The 21,852-nt window shown below is 42.0% G+C and overlaps 1 protein-coding gene across 4 annotated transcripts in view; it reads left to right on the top strand.

Annotated features, from left to right (window-relative positions):
• FUT10 (fucosyltransferase 10) overlaps nt 1–8,878 on the top strand; it is an 83,569-nt gene extending 74,691 nt beyond the window's left edge. For all 4 annotated transcript variants that reach the window (XM_069572879.1, XM_069572881.1, XM_069572882.1 and 1 more), the window contains one exon: nt 6,530–8,878. In XM_069572879.1, the coding sequence (XP_069428980.1) occupies nt 6,530–6,754 (225 nt within the window). In that variant the 3' untranslated portion in view covers nt 6,755–8,878. The remainder of the gene's footprint in view (nt 1–6,529) is intronic.
• The last annotated feature ends 12,974 nt before the right edge of the window (nt 8,879–21,852 follow it).

The following is a 21,852-nucleotide window of genomic DNA, read 5'->3' as shown; positions in this document are numbered from 1 at the left end:
CAGGAGTGAAGCTTTCTCAGTGTTCTTGCCTCTCCTTCAAGCCAGACTCTGCCTTGTATCTGTGGTTGGTTTGGATGGAAGAGAGTTCTGTGTCCCTTCAGGGGTAGGTGACTTCTGGTATCATGGTGGGATCCTAGGTCCGGATTCATTTCCAGCCTCCCCCCAGACCATGAGACAGGTGAATTTTGCATGGAGGAGTGGTAGATTTTCATCCCTTCGATCTGAAGATGAAAGGTTTGCTCCTGCTTCTTCAGTGTCATAAGGCTTTTTCTCCTTGTGAGGGAAGGTTCTGGGGAGATGGAAGGGGCTTCCTGACATTCCCCTCCCTGCCCTGAGCCAAAGAAGGAGGCTGTTTCCAGTATTCTGCCCTGGCCCCAGTCTCTTCCTGGGCATCTGATGGAGGTGCATGGAAAAAGCTTTGGGGACTTCCCTGGTGGTTCAGTGGTTAAAAATCTGCCTTGCAATGCCAAGGATGTGGGTTCAGTCCCTGGTCTGGGAACTAAGATCCCACATTCTGTGGAGCAGCTAAGCCCATGTGCCCCCTGCATGCAACTAAGACCCAATGTTGCCAAATAAATAATAAATATTTTTTTAAAAAAGAAAAGAGCTTTTGAGTGAGTTTGACCTCTTTTTTGGTGTAACCCAGCTATTCCAAACTAACATGGTGGCCCATACTTTTAAGGATTTGTTAAAATTTTAGTTGATTTCTTGTTACCTACTTTGTGGTAGCCACCTCCTCCTGTGTTCTGCAAAAAGTGAAGTTGATCCTGTGTCCATCTTTCCTGAGACGAACATGTCACTTTGGGATTCAGGTCACTTGGTTGTTGTGTGATCTCGGTTCCCTGATGAACTCAAGAAGAGTTATGAATCTGTAGATCATCTGACTTTTTCCTTATTGTTAAAGTAGGAGCCATGTTCTCCTTGGAAGCAAAATATTTTTTAATTGTAGTTTAGGAACGGCTTGTTTTTCTGTCTAGGACTTCAGCTGGAAAGGCAATTCGGGATGCTGGAAGTTAGTTACTACTAAACATGTCATAACTATTTCATCGGACACACTTTCTTCAGGTCGCGCTGTGAGACATTTCTGGACGAACACTAGAGCTGAAAGAGTCCATTTCACAAGATTCCTTTCTCTATGATGTCACCTTAAGTGGAACTTTATCCTACACCATTGGAAGAACTCTCAGGTGGGCAGGCAGGGAAAGAGGGTATTACTACTGACTTTCTCATGTAGACAGTTACACAAGGTTAGGGTTGGGAAGGCCACTGACGGTTGTGTGGTCAGTTCAGATGAAACTGGTGTTTCAAATATCACGACCAAGTCATCTGCTAATTTATGTTACATTTCCAGAGCTGGTGATTTCACCATTTTTTAGGGTAGCAAATCTTATCTTTTGTTAAATTTCTACAGTTATACCGGTCTTTGTATTGAACCAAGACTTTCCCTTCTATGGTTCTTTCTTAGCTACCCACTTCTAACTCTAATGCAGGGAGATACAGCTTTGCATATGTGACCATCAGTCAGGAAAGATGAGCAATGGCCTTTCCAAAGCTGTTTTGTAGTAATCGATTGGGGTCCTCCTTATTTAATTCTGGTTTTGCTCCAAATACAGGCTGTCCCCAATCATGAACTCTGGCTGTAGTAACCCGAAGTTTGAGCCTGCATCTAACCCTTTGAACTCTGAGTTGGTATTTATTTGGCAGTGCCGGGTCTTAGTTGCAGCATGCAAGAAGGATCTTCATTCTGGCATGTGGAACCTTTAATTGTGGCATGTGACATCTAGTCCCTGATCAGGGGTCAAGCCCAGGAGCATAGAGTCTTAGCCGCTGGTCCATCAGGGACATCCCTGGGTGGGCATTTAGACTCCCCAGATTGAAAGTCTTTGCGTTTTCTTGTGGTTTGCCATTTGGATTCCTGTTCTGGCTTTCTCTGCTCAGTTTTGTCTTGGTAAAGAATCCTTACACTTGTTCCAGGCTCTTGGAAGCCAACTCCATGACCATCTGTGAGTAGTTATCGAGAAGAAGGAATTTAGGCAACCCTATCCTTCATGCTCTACCAAACAAGTTAGTTCACTCTTCCGCTTGTAATCTCTTTAGATGCTTCAAAACAAGCCTTATGTTCACTCAAAGTCATCTCTTTTACAGGCTAAACATCTCTCGTATATTTCAGATTGGCTTTTCTGCTCTTCTTTCTAAATTTGGTATGGATGAAGAGTAATCATTGCAAACCTGACTATTATCAACTCTAATATCTTCAGTTCAGTTCAGTTCAGTTGCTCGGTTGTGTCTGACTCTTTGCGACCCCATGAATCGCAGCACGCCAGGCCTCCCTGTCCATTAAAAAATTTTTTAGGACTTTCCGGGTGGTTCAGTGGTTAAGACTGCTTCCAATGCAGAGGGCGTGGGTTTTTCCCCTGGTTGAGGAACTGAGATCCCACATGCCACGTGGTATAGCCAAAAGATAAAAAAAAATTTTTAAGAAAGAGATATATAGGTACATAGGTTATCAATTAGTTCTGCTTATCAATTAATTCTGCAAAGTTAGTAAAACAAAACAATCTTCTACTTCTTTTCTCTTTTCTCCTTCCCTAGAAGGCAGCCACTTACCACCAGCCATGTGCTGTACTCAATCATGTCCGACTCCCTGAAGCCCCACGGACTGAAGCCCACCAGGTGGCTCTGTCCATGGGATTTCCCAGGCAAGAATACTGGAGTGGGCTACCATGCCCTCCTCCAAGGGATTTTCCCAACTCAGGGATCGAATCCCACGTCTTCTGCGTCTCCTGCGTTGGCCGGCAGATTCTTTACCACTGACGCCACCTGGGAAGCCACTTACCACCATACTTAACAAATTATTATTATACTTAACAAAAATAATTTTTTGTTTTTCAATGTTTCTAAATAACATGCTCTCATACACAATTTTTTTTAATATCCACTGTTTATATGATCATGTAACTTATGTAGAAATGAACCGTTTAGTACATACTATGATTTATTTCCCTTACCTGTACAGCTTTTGGTTTCCCTTGAGTTAATAATTGTCTTATTTCTTGTTTGTTTATTTTATACTTTTACATAACGAATTCAATCCTTGTTGATTGCTTAAACCTCCTTTGAAGATGTTCAGCTATACCAGGCATTCAAGTCATTTCATCTTGTTCAATAAACCTCTCCTGGAGCCTTGTGACATGTGTTAGGTACATCTGGTTGCCCTCTACACTGTGTAGAGACCACTCTGAGATCTCCCTTCCCGAGCATTTTGGGAATTGCCTTTACTGTCTTTTTCTTTTATGTTGATACCTCTGTTTCATGTATGTTTTTCTCCTTTTCTCTTCACTTTCTTTTTATTTGGCTGATTGTACCCTCATACTAAAAGATGATGCTATGAAAGTGCTGTACTCAATATGCCAGCAAATTTGGAAAATTCAGCAGTGGCCACAGGACTGGAAAAGGTCAATTTTCGTTTCAATTCCAAAGAAAGGCAATGCCAAAGAATGTTCAAACTACTGCACAATTGCACTCATCTCATACACAAGCAAAGTAATGCTCAAAATTCTCCAAGCCAGACTTCAAAGGTACATGAACCGTGAACTTCCAGGTGTTCAAGGTGGATTTAGAAAAGGCAGAGGAACCAGAGATCAAATTGCCAACATTCGTTGGATCTTCGAAAAAGCAAGAGAATTCCAGAAAAACATCTACTTCTGCTTTATTGATTACACCAAAGCCTCTGACTGTGTGGATCATAACAAACTGTGGAAAATTCTTCAAGAGATGTGAATACCAGATCACCTGACCTGCCTCCTGAGAAATCTGTATGCAGGTCAAGAAACAACGGTTAGAACTGGACATGGAACAACAGACTGGTTCCAAATAGGGAAAGGAATACATCAAGGCTGTATATTGTCACCCTGCTTATTTAACTGATATGCAGAGTATAGCATGCAAAATGCTGGGCTGGATGAAGCACAAGCTGGAATCAAGATCGCTGGGAGAAATATCAGTAACCACAGATATGTAGATGACACCACCCTAATGGCAGAAAGTGAAGAAGAAGTAAAGAGCCTCTTGATAAAAGTGAAAGAGGAGAGTGAAAAAGCTGGCTTACAGGTCAACATTCAAAAAACGAAGATCATGGCATCTGGTCCCATCACTTCATGGGAAATAGATGGGGAACAATGGAAACAGTGAGAGACTTTATTTTTGGGAGGCTCCAAAATCACTGCAGATGGTGACTGCAGCCATGAAATTAAAAGACTCTTGCTGCTTGGAAGAAAAGCTATGACCAACCTAGAGAGCATATTAAAAAGCAGAGACATTACTTTGTTAACAAAAGTCCATCTAGTCAAAGCTATGGTTTTTCCAGTAGTCATGCATGGATGTGAGAGTTGGACTATAAAGAAAGCTGAGTGCCGAAGAACTGATGCTTTTGAACTGTGGTATTGGAGAAGACTCTTGAAAGTCCCTTGGACTGCAAGGAGATCGAACCAGTCAATTGTAAAGGAAATCAGTCCTGAATATTCATTGGAAGGACTGATGCTGAAGCTGAAGTGCCAATACTTTGGCCACCTGATGTGTAGAACTGACTCATTGGAAAAGACCGTGATGCTGGGAAAGATTGAAGGCAGGAGGAGAAAGGGACGACAGAGGATGAGATGGTTGGATGGCATCACCGATTTGATGGACATGAGTTTGAGCAAGCTCCAGGAGTTGGTGATGGACAGGGAAGCCTGGTATGCTGCAGTCCATGGGGTCACAAAGAGTCGGACACGACTGAGCAACTCAACTGAACTGACCCTCATATAGCTTCTTGACAAAGGATGTATGGGGGGTGTCTGAAATGTCTTTATTTGAGTCTAACATTTAAGCTGTAGTTTAGCTGAATGTAAACTACTAAAATGGACATTAGTTTTGTTTTTTTTTTTTTTTTAGAATTTTGAAGGCATTTTGTTATTGGCTTTCTTTAAATTTTTTTTTTTTAAACTTCTGAAAGGATTACGGATTGATAGAAGGGTTGCAAAGATAGTGCAGAGTGCCAGAATTCTGTTCTAATGTTAATATTGTACATAACCATGCACATGTGTCAACACTGAGAAACCAATATTGACTGTTAATACTACAATGAACTGCAATACAGACTTGAGTCCTATTTCTCCAGCTTCTCCACTCACATCCTTTGTCTGTTCCAGGATCAGATCCGGGATACCAGATTGTGGTTGCTCTTCATGTCGCCTCAGACGCCTTCAGTTTGTGACAGTTGTGCTGACATTTTTGAAGAAGATTGGTCAATATTCTGCAGAATGTCCCTCTATAGAGTTTCTCTGATGTTTTCTTATGTTGACACTTGGGTTTTGGATTTGGGGGAATAAGAGCACAGAGGTGAAAAGGACCTTCTCATTGCATCGTATCAGAGGATGAGTGATATCAGCATGATGTGTTACTGGTGATGCTCTCTTAATCACCTGCTTAAGGTGGTGTCTGCTAGGTTTTTCCTCTGTGAAGTCACTAATTTTCTTTTTCCACTGAGTGAGTCAGCAAATGCAGCCCACAGTCAAAGAGAAGGGAATTAAGCTTCACCTCCTTGGGGGAGGAATATAAACTAATTTGAGGATATATATATATTTTTTATTAATTAATTATTTGGCTGCCCTGGGTCCTAGTTGCTGCATGTGGGGTCTTTGATCTTCATTGCAGCATGCAGGATCTTTAGTTATGGCAAGTGGGGTTTAGTTCCCTGACCAGGGATTGAACCCAAGTCTCTTGCGTTGGGAATGGAGTCTTAGCCGCTGGACCACCAGGGAAATCCCTGGACATATGTTGAAACCACCACAATAGTTAGTAAATATATGGGGGGAGATATTTTGAGGCTATGCAACTTTTTTTTTTTCTCTTTAAAGTTGTACTTACTAGTGTTAATACTCATCAGTGACTTTCACCACTGCTTTTTAACTTCCAGTGTTACTGTCCAGAAATCCAAAACCATCCTAACTTCTGACCTTCCGAATTAACCTTTCCCTCTTAGGGAGTTTGTAAAGTCTCTTCCTTTTCCTCTGTGTTCTAAAATTCCATAAGAATGTACTTGGGCGTGAGTGGGTTGGAGGATTGAATGAGAGCATCTGTGAAGCCCACCGAGCAGAGTTTCTAATCCAAGTGTGTTCTGTGCGCCCAGTCACTGTCATGCCTGACTCTGAGACTCCATAGACTGTAGCCCCCCAGGCCTCTCTGTCCATGGGATTTCTCAGGCAAGAGTGCTGGAGTAGGTTACCATTTCCTCTTCCAGGGGATCTTCCCGACCCACGACTCCTGCATCTCCTGCATTGGCAGGCGAATTCTTTACCTCGGAGCCACCTGGAAAGCCCATTAGTGCACAGGATATTCTCAATAAATGTTAGATACTTTCTCCTTTTAATTCTTCAGCAGTGTGACTATGGAGACTCCATGGAGTGAAGGTACTTGCTTTAGGTACTTAGGGAACATGAGACTTGTGCTAACTTGCATTTTTCATTCTTCCCTCTTTCTCTCAATGCAGGGCTTACCACCCAAAAGATGGCAGGCAGACGTTACCCACCTGAGCTGTCCAGAGCCTACAGTGTTCGCTTTCTCACCCCTGGCCCCACGTCGGCGCTCTTTGCGAGAGATGTGGATACCAAGCTTCCAGCAATCCAAGAAAGAAGCCCAGGCACTCAGGTGGCTGGTTGATAGGAATCAAAACTTTTCAACTCAGGAGTTTTGGGCCCTAGTATTCAAGGACTAATATCCAAAAGGTATTAGGGTTTTACTTTCTAGATTGCCTTGCTGTTTGAATATAATAGCTGCTCTGTTGACGATCCATTAGGATGAGAATAAATGGCTGCAGTACTCAAGTGAGCTCTGTCCAATGATAGATATGAATTACCCTTAGAGGTCGCTTCTCTATTTTTTATACTAAAAAAAAGCAAGTATTGGGTTGGCCAAAAAGTTTGTTTAGGTTTTTCCATACCATCTTATGGAAAAACCTGAGTGAGCTTAACATTTCTTACCAAATACTAGTCACCTTCAGAGTGCATGTCTGGGTGCGTGTCCTTGCCGTCCTGTGTGGAAATTCATCTGCTGCAGAGTGAATGTTTTCCTTGCTGCGAGGAACGAGGTCTTGCAAAGAAGGCAGAGGTGTATAGCTGCGGGTTCTTCCACTCCCCTCGCTGTCTGCATCAGTGGGTATTTGGCAAGCCCGGTGTCCTGACGCTGAGCGTGAATGGGAAATGCATTAGAACTTGGCAGTGAGAGGTGCCATCTGTTGATTTCCAGGGGCGCGAGTGTGTCGTGAAGGCTGCGTGGCATTGATCCGCTGTTGCTTCAAGTCTATAGTACGTAGTACATCCCTGTCTCCCCCATGCTGTCAGCCACCCCTCCTGCCTTTCTTATCATCACTTTGCCCTGTATCCTCCCCTGTTCCTCTCATGAAGTCATGCCTCCTCCTTGGATGTTTTGAGCAATGAGTTGTTCCCCGAGGTCCCATGTTCCACTGAGCAGAATAGTACCTCGAATCCTATGAGCTGGGCTGGATGGTCCGTGTGTTTGCATCATGGTGAGAGTACGTGCCTGCCAGAACTCCCGTGGTGTGGAATCTGACTTGTCTTAGGGTGATGTACAACCTGTGGTGGGCAGCCCTTCATTTTGGGAGCATCCCCCTTCATTTCTGACCCTGTCACAAAGGAGTTTCAACTGTCTTGTCTGGAGCTTCTGCTGGAGCTTCATGAAAGACAGGGAGAAAACATGAGCTCCCATTCTCTTTTCTTGAGAGCCTGGGAAGTCTTCTAGATGACACTCGAGCCTGTTGCCACTTGCCGTGTGCTGGCTTTGTAGTGGAAAGACGTAAGTTGCAGAGGACAGGAAGGGTCCTGGTACTCATGTGCCTGACGTGGTACAAGGAGGAAGCTGAGGAAGGCATCCTTGGCACCAGCTGCCCATTTATCACAGGCCGGTGTCTTTCGGTGCCTGCCAAGGGCATCTCCTGTTCGCAGGTCTGTCTCTGGCTCTGCCAGAGAAATAAGGATGAAACCAGAACATTCTTTTAGAGGCAAGAGGCGTCACAGGGCTTCTCGCCTAGGACTGGGTTCTTTCCATCCCAGCTCTGCCATTAACTAAATATGATTTTGAACAAAGCTCTTGACCACCCTGGGCCTTCGTTTTTGTGCCTAAGAAGAACACACAATTCTAACGTCATAGGTATTGAGTTCCTTCTGATTACAGAAATGGAAATGCTTGAGAAACTCAGAGGGAATATGGAATGATGAGCTGTGACTCCAGAGGAAGAAAAACCTGGTTACAGTGCCCCTCTTCAATGTGCCATCTTCATCACCCTGGCCAGGTCACTTGGTCTTCTAAAGCTTTGCTTTGCTCCTGTATCATGTTTGCTGTCTGTGCAGTTGTTGTTGTGATAATTAAGTAGGTTTGTGTTCCTGGAATTTCCCTGGTGGTCCAGTGGTTCCTCTCTGCACTTCCAGTGCAAAGGGTGCAGGCTCAGTCCCTGGTCCTATGTGCCACGCAGCCGAAGAGTAAAAATAAGTAGACAGATACTTTAAAACAGACAAATAAATAAATAAGTAAATAAGCTTGGGAAGTTATACAGCCAGCCTCAATAGGCCATTAGGAATACTTGGAACTTTACTATTACAAAATCCTTAATTAAAAAAAAAAACTGATTGAGTAGGTAATTAAAGATTTTAGATACCATCAATGCAGGTAGCAAGTGACATTAATGGTTTTGAAGCAAGGGCATTATCCCAGGAGCCTCACATAAATCGCTTCTCGTATATACAGAGTAAACTACGATAGAGCAAGTTTACTTAATGGTGTTCTTGATGAAGTAATAAAAATGACTAATTTTATAAAACCTTGACCTTTGAGTATATGTCTTTTTCATACTCTGTGTGACAAAATGGGGCGTATGTTTATACACATTTGCTGTACACCAATGCACACAACAGGAATCTCAAAGAAAAGTACTTGTGTGATGGTTCGAGTTGTGAACTGAACTTTTCCATGGAAAAGCATTTTTGCTTAAAAGAGTGTCTGGCAAACTGTGGTTGTTCAGTGATGGATTTTTGTCCGTCATCTTCATGGGAATGTAGTGAGCCTGTCACTTTAAGAGACCTGATAGACTTTGTTGCCAATGATAAAACTTCAGCTTTCAGATGAAATAACTTCATTTGTATAATTTCTCTTTAGATTCCTCATATAAGAGATAGCATATAATGTTTCTCTTTCTCTGTCTGATTTGCTTCGCTCAGTTTGACAATCTCTAGGTCCATCCTCAGTGCTGCAGATGGCATGATTTCTTTCTTTTTAATGGCTGAGAAATATCCCCTTGCATATATATACCACATTCAAATTTTGAAAATGAGTTTCCACCATTTTGAACTTGACACCTTCCTGATGTGGGAGACTTTGCTTAGGAGGCTAACAGATGTTACTTCTGACATTGAATGGCAACAGAGATGATGGTGTGTAAAGGTGTTTTTAGTTTATTTCTTTGTTTTTATGACTCAAAGGAAGAAAGCAGTAGTATTATATTCTAGAGAGATAGGCATTTATTTTAAATAATTTTTTTTTTGGTCAAAGAGTTCCATCAGTGAAAGTAGAGTTTACAATGGATATTTTAAAAATGACTGTCACTTAAAAACTGAGGTGAGATAAAAGGTAATCAGAGCTTTCCATGTGGGAAATAAAGCCTTTGTTTTTTTTTCAACTGGGAAATTTTTAAAAAATGTTTAAAAAACAAGAAAAATATTTTTAAAATATATTGAGGAAATCATTATTTGGGTCACTCAGTGGAGAAGGCAATGGCACCCCACTCCAGTACTCTTGCCTGGAAAATCCCTGGATGGAAGAGCCTGGTGGGCTGCAGTCCATGGGGTCGCACAGAGTCAGACACAACTGAAGCGACTTAGCAGCAGCAGCAGCAGCAGAATGTCAGGCTGCCTGGAATTTATTACTTTACTCTATTTTTTTTATTGTGCACTTAATATGTGCCAGAAATTATTCTGGGCCAAGAGTCTACAGCAGTGAGTGAAACTGATAAAACCCTTGCTACCATTAGAGCTTACCTGCTAATTCTAGGAGTGGATGAAAATAGAAACGCCTTAAGAAAATACAGATCACTTCCAGGAGGTTTTTGTTCCTTTATTCTGTTAGAGCCCCATGAGATGGAGTTTACTTCCTGAATTTCTGCTACTCTATTTGAAACATGAGATGTGGTATAAACGGATTGTATGGATAGGAGTGTATTAAATGTGCTGTATTGACAGGATGGTTCAAAGTACTGAAGGTTCGACTTTGGAGTGAGTTGGGAAGTCTGGAAGCAAATCCTTTCTCTGTTCTTTTCGTTTTTTCACTCCATTGTTTTATTCCTGTTTCCTAGAAGAGGAAGCATTTGTCCTGTTGACATTGTGTGATTTCCAGCAAGAGTAAGAACTGACTTGGGAATGGCAGTTAACAGGAGTGAGCTCACTGGGCAAGCGGTCCTGCGGTGAGGCTGAACTCCATCTGTTCACCTGCAGGACAGGGTCTGGGGCAAGTCAGTATTTACTTAGTTGCAGCACCTGACAAAGTTTTACCTTCCAAGCTGCATTCAGTCATTGCGTATGGTACTCATACACCATTCATAAGAAGACTCATTTCACCACTGAAATAATAATATCTGCTAGTCTGAAAGACTGCAGGTCACTTAGATGAACATCTTTGAGTAGTATAGTATAATCACGGATTCTACTTCCTGTTTTCATGGTCTAACCTCTCAGCTTCAGTATGTCTTTAGCCTGGAGGTGATGAAGTGGAAAGAAGAAAATGAAACACGTCTTCTCTGACACCCCTTCCTTGGTTTGTTTGTTTGTTTTTGCAGTAACTCTAGGGATGCCATTGGAAATATATTTTGTTAATCTTTTTTCTTTAATTGAACTATAGTTGGTTTACAATTTCTGTTAATTTCTGCTGTGTAACCAAGTGACTCGGTTATACATATATATTCCTTTTCATATTCTTTTCCATTATGGTTTGTTACAGGATATTGAATATAGTTCTCTGGGTTCTACAGCAGGGCCTTGTTGTTTATCCATCCTATATATAATAGTTTGCATCTGCTTATCCCAAACTCTGAATCCATCTCTCCTCCATCCCCTCCTTCGTGGCAGCCAAGTCTGTTCTCTGTGTCTGTGAGTCTGTTTCTGTCTTCTGCATAAGTTCATCTGTGTCATGTTTAAATTCCACATATAAGTCATATCTTATGGTATTTGTCTTTCTCTGACTTACTTTGGTTAATATGATGATCTCTAGGTCCACCCACGGTCCTGCAAATGGCAGTATTTCATTCTTTTTCATGGCTGAGTAATACTCCGTGTGTGTGTGTGTGTGTGTGTGTGTGTGTATGTGTGTGTATATATATATGTATGCATATATTTATAAAACATCTTACATCTTCTTTATCTCTTCAGCTGTTAGTGGACATTTACGTTGTTTCCATGTCTTGGCTATTGTCAGTAGTGCTGCTGTGAATATGAGTACATGTATCTTTTCAAATTATTTTTTTTAATCTGAATATATGTCCAGAAGTCGGATTGCAAGATCATATGGCACCTCTATTTGTAGTTTGAGGAACCCCCATACTGGTTTCTATAGTAGTGGCTACATCAGCAATGTAGGAGGGTTCCCTTGAGAAAAAAAACATTTTTGAGATGGGGAAGGTGGAAGCTCATTTTAAAAGACATGTGCTTTTACTTCACCTAAGCTAGTGAGGCGGGACATAGTAATTATATACATGGCTTATTAATACTGTGTCCCTAAGAAATGACAGATCCAACTTGAAACCCAAGATTGTGTGTCCACATTCTTTTTGCCATACTCTGTCTTCTCCCATGGCAGGACAAAGAGGTTCTTTGTCCTTTACAGTTCTTCACTGCAATTCTTTCCAGTGGCTTTGAAGAGAAGAAAATGTCCCTTTCCCCACTGATGTGGAAAAATCTAGTTCTACCCTTATAGCCTTTAAAATAGGTATGGAATTCTTGACTAGTGGAGGGGAGCTTGCGTCATTCTTATAAGTCAATCTGTTTCCTCTTCAGAAATGTTCTTGCGATATTGGAGTTATAATCTATTTGCTTTGTGTGTATTGGGAACTGAAGCACTTGGGAAATCTCATTGTGTTATTGTTCAGTCACTAAGTCGTGTCTGACTCTTTGCCACTCCATGGATGTAGCCCACCAGGCTCCTCTGACCCTGGGGTTTCCCAGGCAAGAATACTGGAGTGGGCTGCCATTTCTTTCTCTAGCGGATCTTCCTGACAAAGGGAGCAAACCCATGTCTCCTGCATTGGCAGGTGGATTCTTTACCACTGAGCCACCTAGGAAGTCTGCAGGAAAGCTCATATGTTGGCCTCAAAACTTACTCCCATCTTTGGGAAGGCCTCAGTTTGCTGGTATTGTGCCTGATTTGTTAGAAGAGACTCATGCAACTCTGTTGACATGAGTCCTTTCTCTTTCCTAGTGTGAGAACTGACAGAGCAAAGCTCACCAAAATAATGATGTGTTTACAAAGGTACCATTCATCAAGGCTATGCTTTCTAATTTGAGGCTTATCCAAAATTTCCTTTAGTTTTGCAATTATAAGGGATAATGTGGCTTCCCCCAAATTCTGCCCCCATCTTTTGGAAAAGCAGTACCTCCAACTAAATTTTATAAGAAGCTCTCACATTTTCAAAAAGTGAAGGGGAATGCAGACGACCAGGAACAGAGGGTATGGGCAATGAGGGAGAGGTGGTGCGTGCAGTTTCAGAGGAGATGGTGAAAGAGCATCAGGCTGGTGAGGCCAAACTGTACGCTGAGGCTGCCGCACATGGTCCTAGTTCCAGAGAAAAAGCCTTTCTACAGGTTTCTTTACAGAGGCCAGGATCTCCGTTTTGATTTCAGGAAATCCCCAAACAGGAAATGAGATGTTGCAGGCTTTGGGCTTTGGGGACAGACTCACGAGAGAGATAAATTTCAACAGTCTAAAAACTGCTCTTCTTGGCTTCTGAGGACATGCAGCTGAGCCAAGGTGAACCCCGCTTCCTCCTCCTGTCCATGTTGCTGGCTCGAGCACCTGGCATCTATCTCAGCACCCATCACCCCAGAATCAGTGTTCCCTACACAGCCTACGTTCCTTCCCTTGACAAGGGAATCTGCTCACCTTGCAGAAGCCTGGAACAAACTGGTTATTCATGGGCATCTTTAGGAGAAAACAACCCTAATCTCCTGTGGACTGGGAAGAGTCTGTCTTGGCAGGTGCGGGAGGGGGGCTGCTGCAGAACTCAGGGCTGAAGCAGTCTGACCTCAGTGCTGGCAGCCTCTGCGATGTCCTTGGAAAAGACCTCATGTCAACTTGATCAGAACCTCCAGACAAAACGCGTGCGTTCAGCCAAACATTTGAATGTTTCCGACGTTTGACGGTTTGCCATCACGTGGAGACAGTCTTCATGGCGCTAGACTTTGATTTGAACCTCAAAGAAAGCAGTTGAGAAGGGGTCCCTCTCCACTCCCATTCTCTCCTTTTCTAGCACCCCTGTAAACAAACTATGGGCGTGTAGTTGGGCCATGCAGATATATCAAGCTCTCATACGATTCACATATTACCTAGAAGACAGTGGAGGTGGGTTTAGGATAATTTGGAGATGACTGGAAAGTGGCTCTAAGTCTGGGACCTTGACCAAGTCACCAGGACGTGCAGATCTTTCATGATGCTGTTCTCTGCATCAGGGCTTACTGCTTCCCAGTGAAACAGAGAGTGTAGTCTCGGGTAGTGCCCAGCTCCCCTCACGTCTTGCATTTAATGTGTCACAGATTTCTGCAGGGCATTGCCCAGTGGGATAACTGATTAATCTGAGATGGTCATTAATTGTTTGATGCCTGTTATATGGGATGGGAGGGTGGTTTCAGTGTAGATATAATTTGAGAAGAGCCAGAGATGAGTGACAGCATTGCTTGTTTTCTCATCTCCTGTGGACTTCAGATCTTCTAAGTGAGCCTGGCAATTATCTAAGGAAGAAAAGAGCGACATGTGGTTTTTCCCAACGGGGGCTTTCATTGTCCACTGGGGTCCCTGTGTTTACTGCAGCTCAAGGAAACCATGACAACCATGTTTGTCTCTATTTCCTCTCCCCTTGATGCTTCTGGTTCCATCTGTTCAGTACTCACCAAGGAAGTCAACATTTGGTCTCTTTTCTCATTATAAATAAAAGTATGCTTATATGAGTTTGTTTTGTAAGAAATATAGAGGAAAATAAAAATGGAAAAATGGTGTGTGGCTTGATAAATTGTTCGATACCTTCTCTACACCTCCTCTTTCTTAATTTTCACTGACTTGTGACATGTTCATTTGATCTGTCAGAGGATGCCTTTGTGGTGTGCAGAGATACAAAAAAAACCCTGCTTTGTAGGTATATATGTCTTGTTGATGAAAAAAAAATGCCTCCTCTGTTTTCAGTCATGGTGGCGCACCTCTAGATCTAAGCATATTCCTTTCACTTCTAAAATCGCAGAGGGTGGCAGGTGGTTTTGACTTGTAAAGCTTTCTACAAGCTCTTAGGGTCATGTGGCTCTTTGATGAGCCCTGCACAAGACAGTAACTAAGAGGAAGAAATATATGGCTTCACTCCAGTAGGACATCAGTGGGATCCTTTTTTTGTGGTGTAGGATGCCTTTTATGTTTGAGTCCCACTGATGGAATAGCCCAGGACAGAGCCATCCTAGGTCATGGGTCCTGGCTTGTATCTAGCGTTCCCTTCGCTATTAACTACCTTTGTGACCCTGAGCAAAGCATTTTACCTCATACAAACCCCAGTTCCTTCTTATGTAAAATGAACTCATTTCACCTCATTGCTAGATGACATACAAACCCCCAAAGAGCTTCAGAATGGCACGATTCTGTTTCATGGCTGAGCACTAAATGCTGTTTGATGACTTTGTGAGTTTTCCTGTCCTGCTCCTTCAGTACAGTTTTTGCCTGCATGCTGCGGCTCCGGCCCCTTGATCTTAATGAAATGGAAATCAAGATCTTTCCTCATAAACCTGTCTGTCAGATCACTGAAACTACACATCTGAGCATCCTCTCTCTTCCTTCCTTGCCCCCTCTCTGCATAGCAACACTTCCCACTTAGTGATCTATTCCTTTATCGTATTCGCATCAGTCCCTTCCTTCTGCCACTGTTTTGTGGAGCACCCCACCAACCACAGTCTACTCCCCCCAGATTCAGGCACTCCACGGATCTCTTCCAAGGTCACGCCCCACATCCTTCCATCTGGAAGCTCAAATGACCCTTGCATAACCTTTCCCCAATTTATTTAGATGGTGTCAGCTTTGTAGTCTGCTCACTTTGGGGCCTTTCTTTCAAGAGAAACTTTTTTCTTGTAAATCAAACACTCTGTAGCTTAATATCCTTTCATAACCCCTCATTCCCTTTGGGATACAGACTCTTCTGATACAGCCCTTACTTGACTTTCCAAGCTCACCTCTTAACGTCTCACCTGTTAATATGCCCCTGTGCTCTGTTGTACCAAACTAACTATATGTTGTCTAAACACTCCATGCTTTCTCCTCACTTCTGCATCTTTGTATACACTGTTTTGTTTCCTCTGCTCCAATATCAATTTGATGAATCCCTACTTACGCTTCAACCCTCAGCTCAAATGACTTCCTCATGAAGCCTTCCCTAATACCCTCAAAGATTACTATTACTGTCTCTTCTTTCCCTTCATTGCACAATGCACATTTCCCCTTGTAATCACCAAGATTACCCTCCAGTGTAGAAGAGGAGGGAACAGGACAACCCATTCCCCAGCTGGTCTTAACAGTTGACAGGTTAAGCTCATACTACATGTATGCCCATCCCCATACCTGCAGGGAATGAGGAAGAACACACTGAAGAGTCTTTGATCTTTGGGTCTACCTTCTAGCTTATTTAAGAGTTTCAGTGAGGAAGTGATCTATGTGAGTCCCTCCTGTGACATTTCATTAGGATCTTCCTCTCTGGTTTCTCTCAACTGGTCTGAGACTTAGCATCTTTACTTTTTGTTCCACACTCAGGGCTCTGTTTCTTCTCTGTAGGTGAGTGTCCTTGCACTGCCAAGCCATCAGCTGGATGCCATCCCAGCTGGAGGAAAAGAGGCTTCCCTGATGTTCTGGACTATGTAGGATCCGTAACTCCATAAGCATGTTCTGTAGATTGTCCTGCTAAAATATCATCTGCCTCCTGTTCCCTTCTCTCATCCTAGTCTGATAGGCATCTGACATCAGAAGGAGAAAAGTCAGATGGGAAAAACCTATCCTACAATGTCTATAAAGGACTTCCTGTATAATCATTTTACATGTTTGTCTCCTGCAGACTAAGAATCTCTAAGATCAAATGGTGTTTTTGTATATATCCCTAGTGCCTAAGAAAACTCAATGAATGAATCTCATTTATGAATTTGAATACTGTTTATACACACATATTGGCAAAGTTAATGATTTATAAGTAGCATGTTCTTCCTTCATTTAAAACTTGCTTATGAGTGAGTTAAATTATGAACATCTACAAATATGTTTGAATTTAAAACATTTTCCATTTAAAATTTGCAATAAATGTTGGCAGTGTTTTCGTGTGCTGATACTTCTAATTCAAGACATTGGCCTTTAAAATAGAAATTAAAGGTAAGCCGAGATAATTAATTTGAATAATTAATCTGCCAAGTCTTATTGCTGCTGGTGAACATATATGTATATCAGTTCAATTCAGTTCAGTTCAGTTGCTCAGTCGTATCCAACTCTTTGCGACCCCATGAATTGCAGCACGCCAGGCCTCCCTGTCCATCACCATCTCCCGGAGTTCACTCAAACTCAGGTCCATCAAGTCGGTGATGCCATCCAGCCATCTCAACCTCTGTCGTCCTCTTCTCCTCCTGCCCCCCGTCCCTCCCAGCATCAGGGTTTTTTCCAGTGAGTCAACTCTTCACATGAGGTGGCCAAAGTAGTGGAGTTTCAGCTTCAGCATCATTCCTTCCAAAGAGCACCCAGAGGTAGGCAATATTTGGAGAATCAAGGGAACATTAAAAAGACCAATCACAGAATAACCAATCACAGAAAATGCAACCAAGCAGTATACACTGTTTTCTTTAGCACATTTGAAAAAGGAAGTTGGGTGTCAGTTCAAAGTGCTGGTTGCAGAGATCAACCTTGTTCTTAGGGGGTGGAAAAGCCTAGATCGGTCCTCTTGTTTCTGTACAGATGGTGACAGGTCCAGGGGAAGGGACACCTGAAAATCATCTGGCTTTTGATAAATGTTTGTTGAAGAATAGATTGTATTGCTAGGTGTCAGAAAGTTGGATAAAGTATTCAAGAAGTCCTTTGAAGACATATGTGCCTTTTAAGTGCAGATATGTACTGTAATTTTAGATTTTATGGAGAAATCGCACTCTATCAGGGGTCAAAATGTCTTGGCAGAAATATAAATCAGTAGAACAAAATAGAAAGCCCAGAAATAAATCCATGCACCTATGGACACCTTATCTTTGACAAAGGAGCCAAGAATATACAATGGAGAAAAGACAATCTCTTTAACAAGTGGTGCTGGGAAAACTCGTCAACCACCTGTAAAGGAATGAAACTAGAACACTTTCTAACACCATACACAAAAATAAACTCAAAATGGATTCAAGTTCTAAATGTAAGACCAGAAACTATAAAACTCTTAGAGAGGAAAACATAGGCAGAACACCCTCTGACATAAATCTCTGACTCTGACAGCAAGATCCTCTGACCCACCTCCCAGAGTAATGGAAATAAAACCAAAAATAAACAAATGGAACCCAATTAAAAGCTTTTGCACAATGAAGGAAACTATAAGCAAGGTGAAAAGACAGCCTTCAGAATGGGAGAAAATAATAGCAAATGAAGCAACTGACAATTAATCCCCAAAATATACAAGCAGCTCATGTAGCTCAATTCCAGAAAAATAAATGACCCAATGAGAAAATGGGCCAAAGAACTAAACAGACATTTCTCCAAAGAAGACAGATGGCAAACAAACACATGAAAAGATGCTCAACATCACTCATTATCAGAGAAATGCAAATCAAAACCACAATGAGGTACCATTTCTCTCTGCTCAGAATGGCTGCCATCAAAAAGTCTACAAACGATAAATGCTGGAGAGGATGTGGAGAAAAGGGAACCCTCGTAACACTGTTGGTGGGAATGCAAACTAGTACAGCCACTATGGAGGACAGTGTAGAGATTCCTTAAAAAACTGGAAATAGAACTGCCATAAGACCCAGCAATCCCATTGCTGGGCATACACACCAAGGAAACCAGAATTGAAAGAGACACGTGTACCCCAGTGTTCATCGCAGCACTGTTTACAATAGCCAGGACATGGAAGCAACCTAGATGTCCATCGGCAGATGAGTGAATAAGAAAGCTGTGGTACATATACACAATGAAATATTACTCAGCTATAAAAAAGAATGCATTTGAGTCAGTTGTAATGAGGTGGATGAAACGAGCCTATTATACAGAGTGAAGTAACTCATAAAGAGAAACATCAATACAATATATTAATGCATATATGTGAAATTTAGAAAGACAGTAACAATGACCCTATATGCAAGATAGCAAAAGAGACACAGATGTAAAGAACAGACTTTTGGACTCTGGGAGGAGGTGAGGGTGGGATGATTTGAGAGAATAGCATTGAAACATGTATATTACTGTATATGAAATAGATGACCAGTGCAAGTTTGATGCATAAAACAGGGCACTCAAAGCCGGTGCCCTGGGACAACCCAGCGGGATGGGATGGGGAGGGAGGGGGAGAGGGGTTCAGGACGGGGGACACGTGTACATCCATGGCTGATTCATGTCAATGCACGGCAAAAACCACTACACTATTGTAAAGTAATTAACCTCCCATATAAACAAATTCAGTTCAGCTCAGTTCAGTCACTCAGTCGTGTCCGACTTCGCGACCCCATGAACCGCAGCACGCCAGGCCTCTCTGTCCATCACCAGCTCCCGGAGTTTACCCGGATTCATGTCCATTGAGTCAGTGATGCCATCCAACCATCTCATCCTCTGTCGTCCCCTTCTCCTCCTGCCCTCAATCTTTCCCAGCATCAGGGTCTTTTCAAATGAGTCAGCTCTTCACATCAGGTGGCCAAAGTAGTAAATTTAAAAAAATGTCTTGGAAGTTTTCTCTAACCAACCTTTCTTATGATGACTTTTGCTTGCTTTGAGTGACTAACATTCATATGGGATGTGTCTTCTCTGCTTTTATATAATGTATGTCTATATGTTTCCTTATTGATGTGCTTGGTCACCTAGTCATGACCAACTCTTTGTGACCCCATGGACTGTAGCCCACCAGGCTCCTCTGTCCATGGGGATTTTCCAGGCAAGAATACTTGGGTGGGTTGCCATGCCCTCTCCAGGGCATATTCCCAACCTAGGGATTAATCCCAGGTCTCCCACATTGCAGGTAGAATCTTTACCATCTGAGCCACCAGGGAAGCCTGTATTTCCTTAGGATATTCCCACACTGTAGCTCATCTACTATGTTATCTTATCCTAAGGGTTCATGTCTTTGCATTCTCTATAGCTCAGTATAAATCTATGTTTCAAACATTTTTCCTATGGCTGTCTTGTGATTCGATTCTCAGAACAACTTTGCAAAGTGAACATAGTATTAACTGATTTTTGCAGATGGAAAGACAGATGCAGAGTGTTGAGTAACTTATCCAAAGGTACACAGCAAGTTAAACGGCTGAGTCCAGATACGTTAATAGATTTCATGATACGTTAATAGAGTTCATGATCATTCTGCAGTATGTTTTTAAAGAAACAGAATTATTCCAGAGGATGTACTTAGAGATCCTTTAGCTGACAAAATGGACAGGCAGCATTTTGGGGGGTCATGGGATTGTTGTATTCATGTTATCTAAATATGATGTCTATTTCATGTTGGTCATGCATGGAGTATATAACCCAAGGCTCTGCTTTTGATTGGTGATTAAGAGAGATGGGTTTGTTGGAACCAAATTCTCAGATGACAGAAGATGATGGACATCCGTTGATCTAGAAGTTTTTTCAAAACAATAAGGTAAGTATTCCAGAGAGGAAATTTAGCTCACTAGTAGGCATTTTGAGTGCTTCTTGGAGTTTTTATCTTTTTCTTTCCCTCTCACTGAGTAAGGGGTTATTATTTTTAAATGAATTAAATACCAAGTTCTGTAATTGTCTGATTGCTATCATCTTTCCTCTTTTTGCTCCCCACTGCTCCCCTGACATGAGGCTGACACTTCCTTCAGGCACTCAAAATTTCATCCCTTGAAAATGGAGTATAAAAACATATTAAAATATACCACACGTGGTGATTAACTATCAGAAGAAAATCACCCAGACCCTTGATCTCAGACTTATTTTTTTCAAATGCTATAAATCCCACTTATCTCACATTCATGCTTCTTTGAATTTTAGTGTCTCAATCACCCTATGGTAAGATTGCTCTCTTCTTCAGGATAATTTAATAAAAAGATGAAATTACCCAGTATATTGCACCCCTTTCGATAAAATAGGTTAATATCAGAAGAATTTTCTTTCCTGAATCAACTGCAAATATGTTTTTAATACAAACTATATTAGTCCTGAAGAAATCTGTTGGTGCAATAGAATACTCATGAAAAAGATACTCTTTTTGGCTAAATTATGAGCACCAATTGCCTTAGACAGTTTCACATTAAATATTTATTTAGAATCTTCTTAGTTTTCAGCTCTTTATTTCTGGGGACCACATAGCATATTAAGAATATAAAAATATCATAAAAACAGGCCATAAATGAAATTACCTTTAGCTACAAACTAACTTGTCTATATAAGAAAGTAAATTGTACTGATCACTGTTACTGAGCAAAGGGTTTGCAGACTGTCTCCAGGATAATTTGGTAGCTGCTATCTTGGGTTGTTTTCTGTCCTTTTGATGTGTGTCTGTAGTCTCTGAAACATCTTTGATTTTAGTTGGAACATCCACTCTTGTGACGCTGAAGCAGAAGAGCTCATTTGCTTTTCTGCATCACCACCTTCATCTGTGTTTCTGTTTTGCCTCCGCGAGTGAAGGGGGAACATCAGGGCATTCATCTCTCCCTCCATTAGAAGGATGTATTTCAGTTTTCATCTGATTAGCTGCTGTAATGTGGAGCTTTCGGTGCCTGCCGATAAGATGGGGGACTGGCAGTGACAAGGGCTCTGGGAAGCTCTCAGAAGGCACACTGAGAACTGTTATCATGAGTTTCACTCAAAAGATCAAGTGTCAGGCTTGCTCACCCCATCCTCAAATCCTTGCTTATTCATTAACCATCACCATGTGGTTACTCGGGGAGGTTATAGTGAGGCTTCAGACAGAGTTTCTGAGTCTCAAGGCACATGGAACCAAAAGAGCCAGTAATGAATTCAAATGTCTTAGCCCAGCATGTTCTCAGGGCCACAGGGTTTAAGCAGCAATCTTCTTTCCCTTTGAAAAACACGAAAGTGTCAAAACCTGAAAATCTTAATTTGACTCTTTATTCCTGGAGTTTAGGCTCCCCTGGTGGCTCAGTGGTAAAGAATCCACTTGCCAATGCAGGAAACGTGGGTTTGATCCCTGGGTCGGGAAGATCCCCTGCAGAAGGGAGTGGCAACCTACTCCAGTAGTCTTGCCTGGGAAATCCCATGGACAGAGGAACCTGGTGGGCTACAGTCCATAGGGTTGCAAAAGAGTCAGACCCAACTTATTGACTAAACCACCACCAACATTCATGGAGTTTAGTGATCTTTTTTTTTTTT

This window comes from Ovis canadensis, chromosome 26 (genome assembly GCF_042477335.2).
Source record: "Ovis canadensis isolate MfBH-ARS-UI-01 breed Bighorn chromosome 26, ARS-UI_OviCan_v2, whole genome shotgun sequence".
Classification (NCBI taxonomy): domain Eukaryota; kingdom Metazoa; phylum Chordata; class Mammalia; order Artiodactyla; family Bovidae; genus Ovis; species Ovis canadensis.
This window is presented reverse-complemented; position numbering and strand designations above follow the sequence as displayed.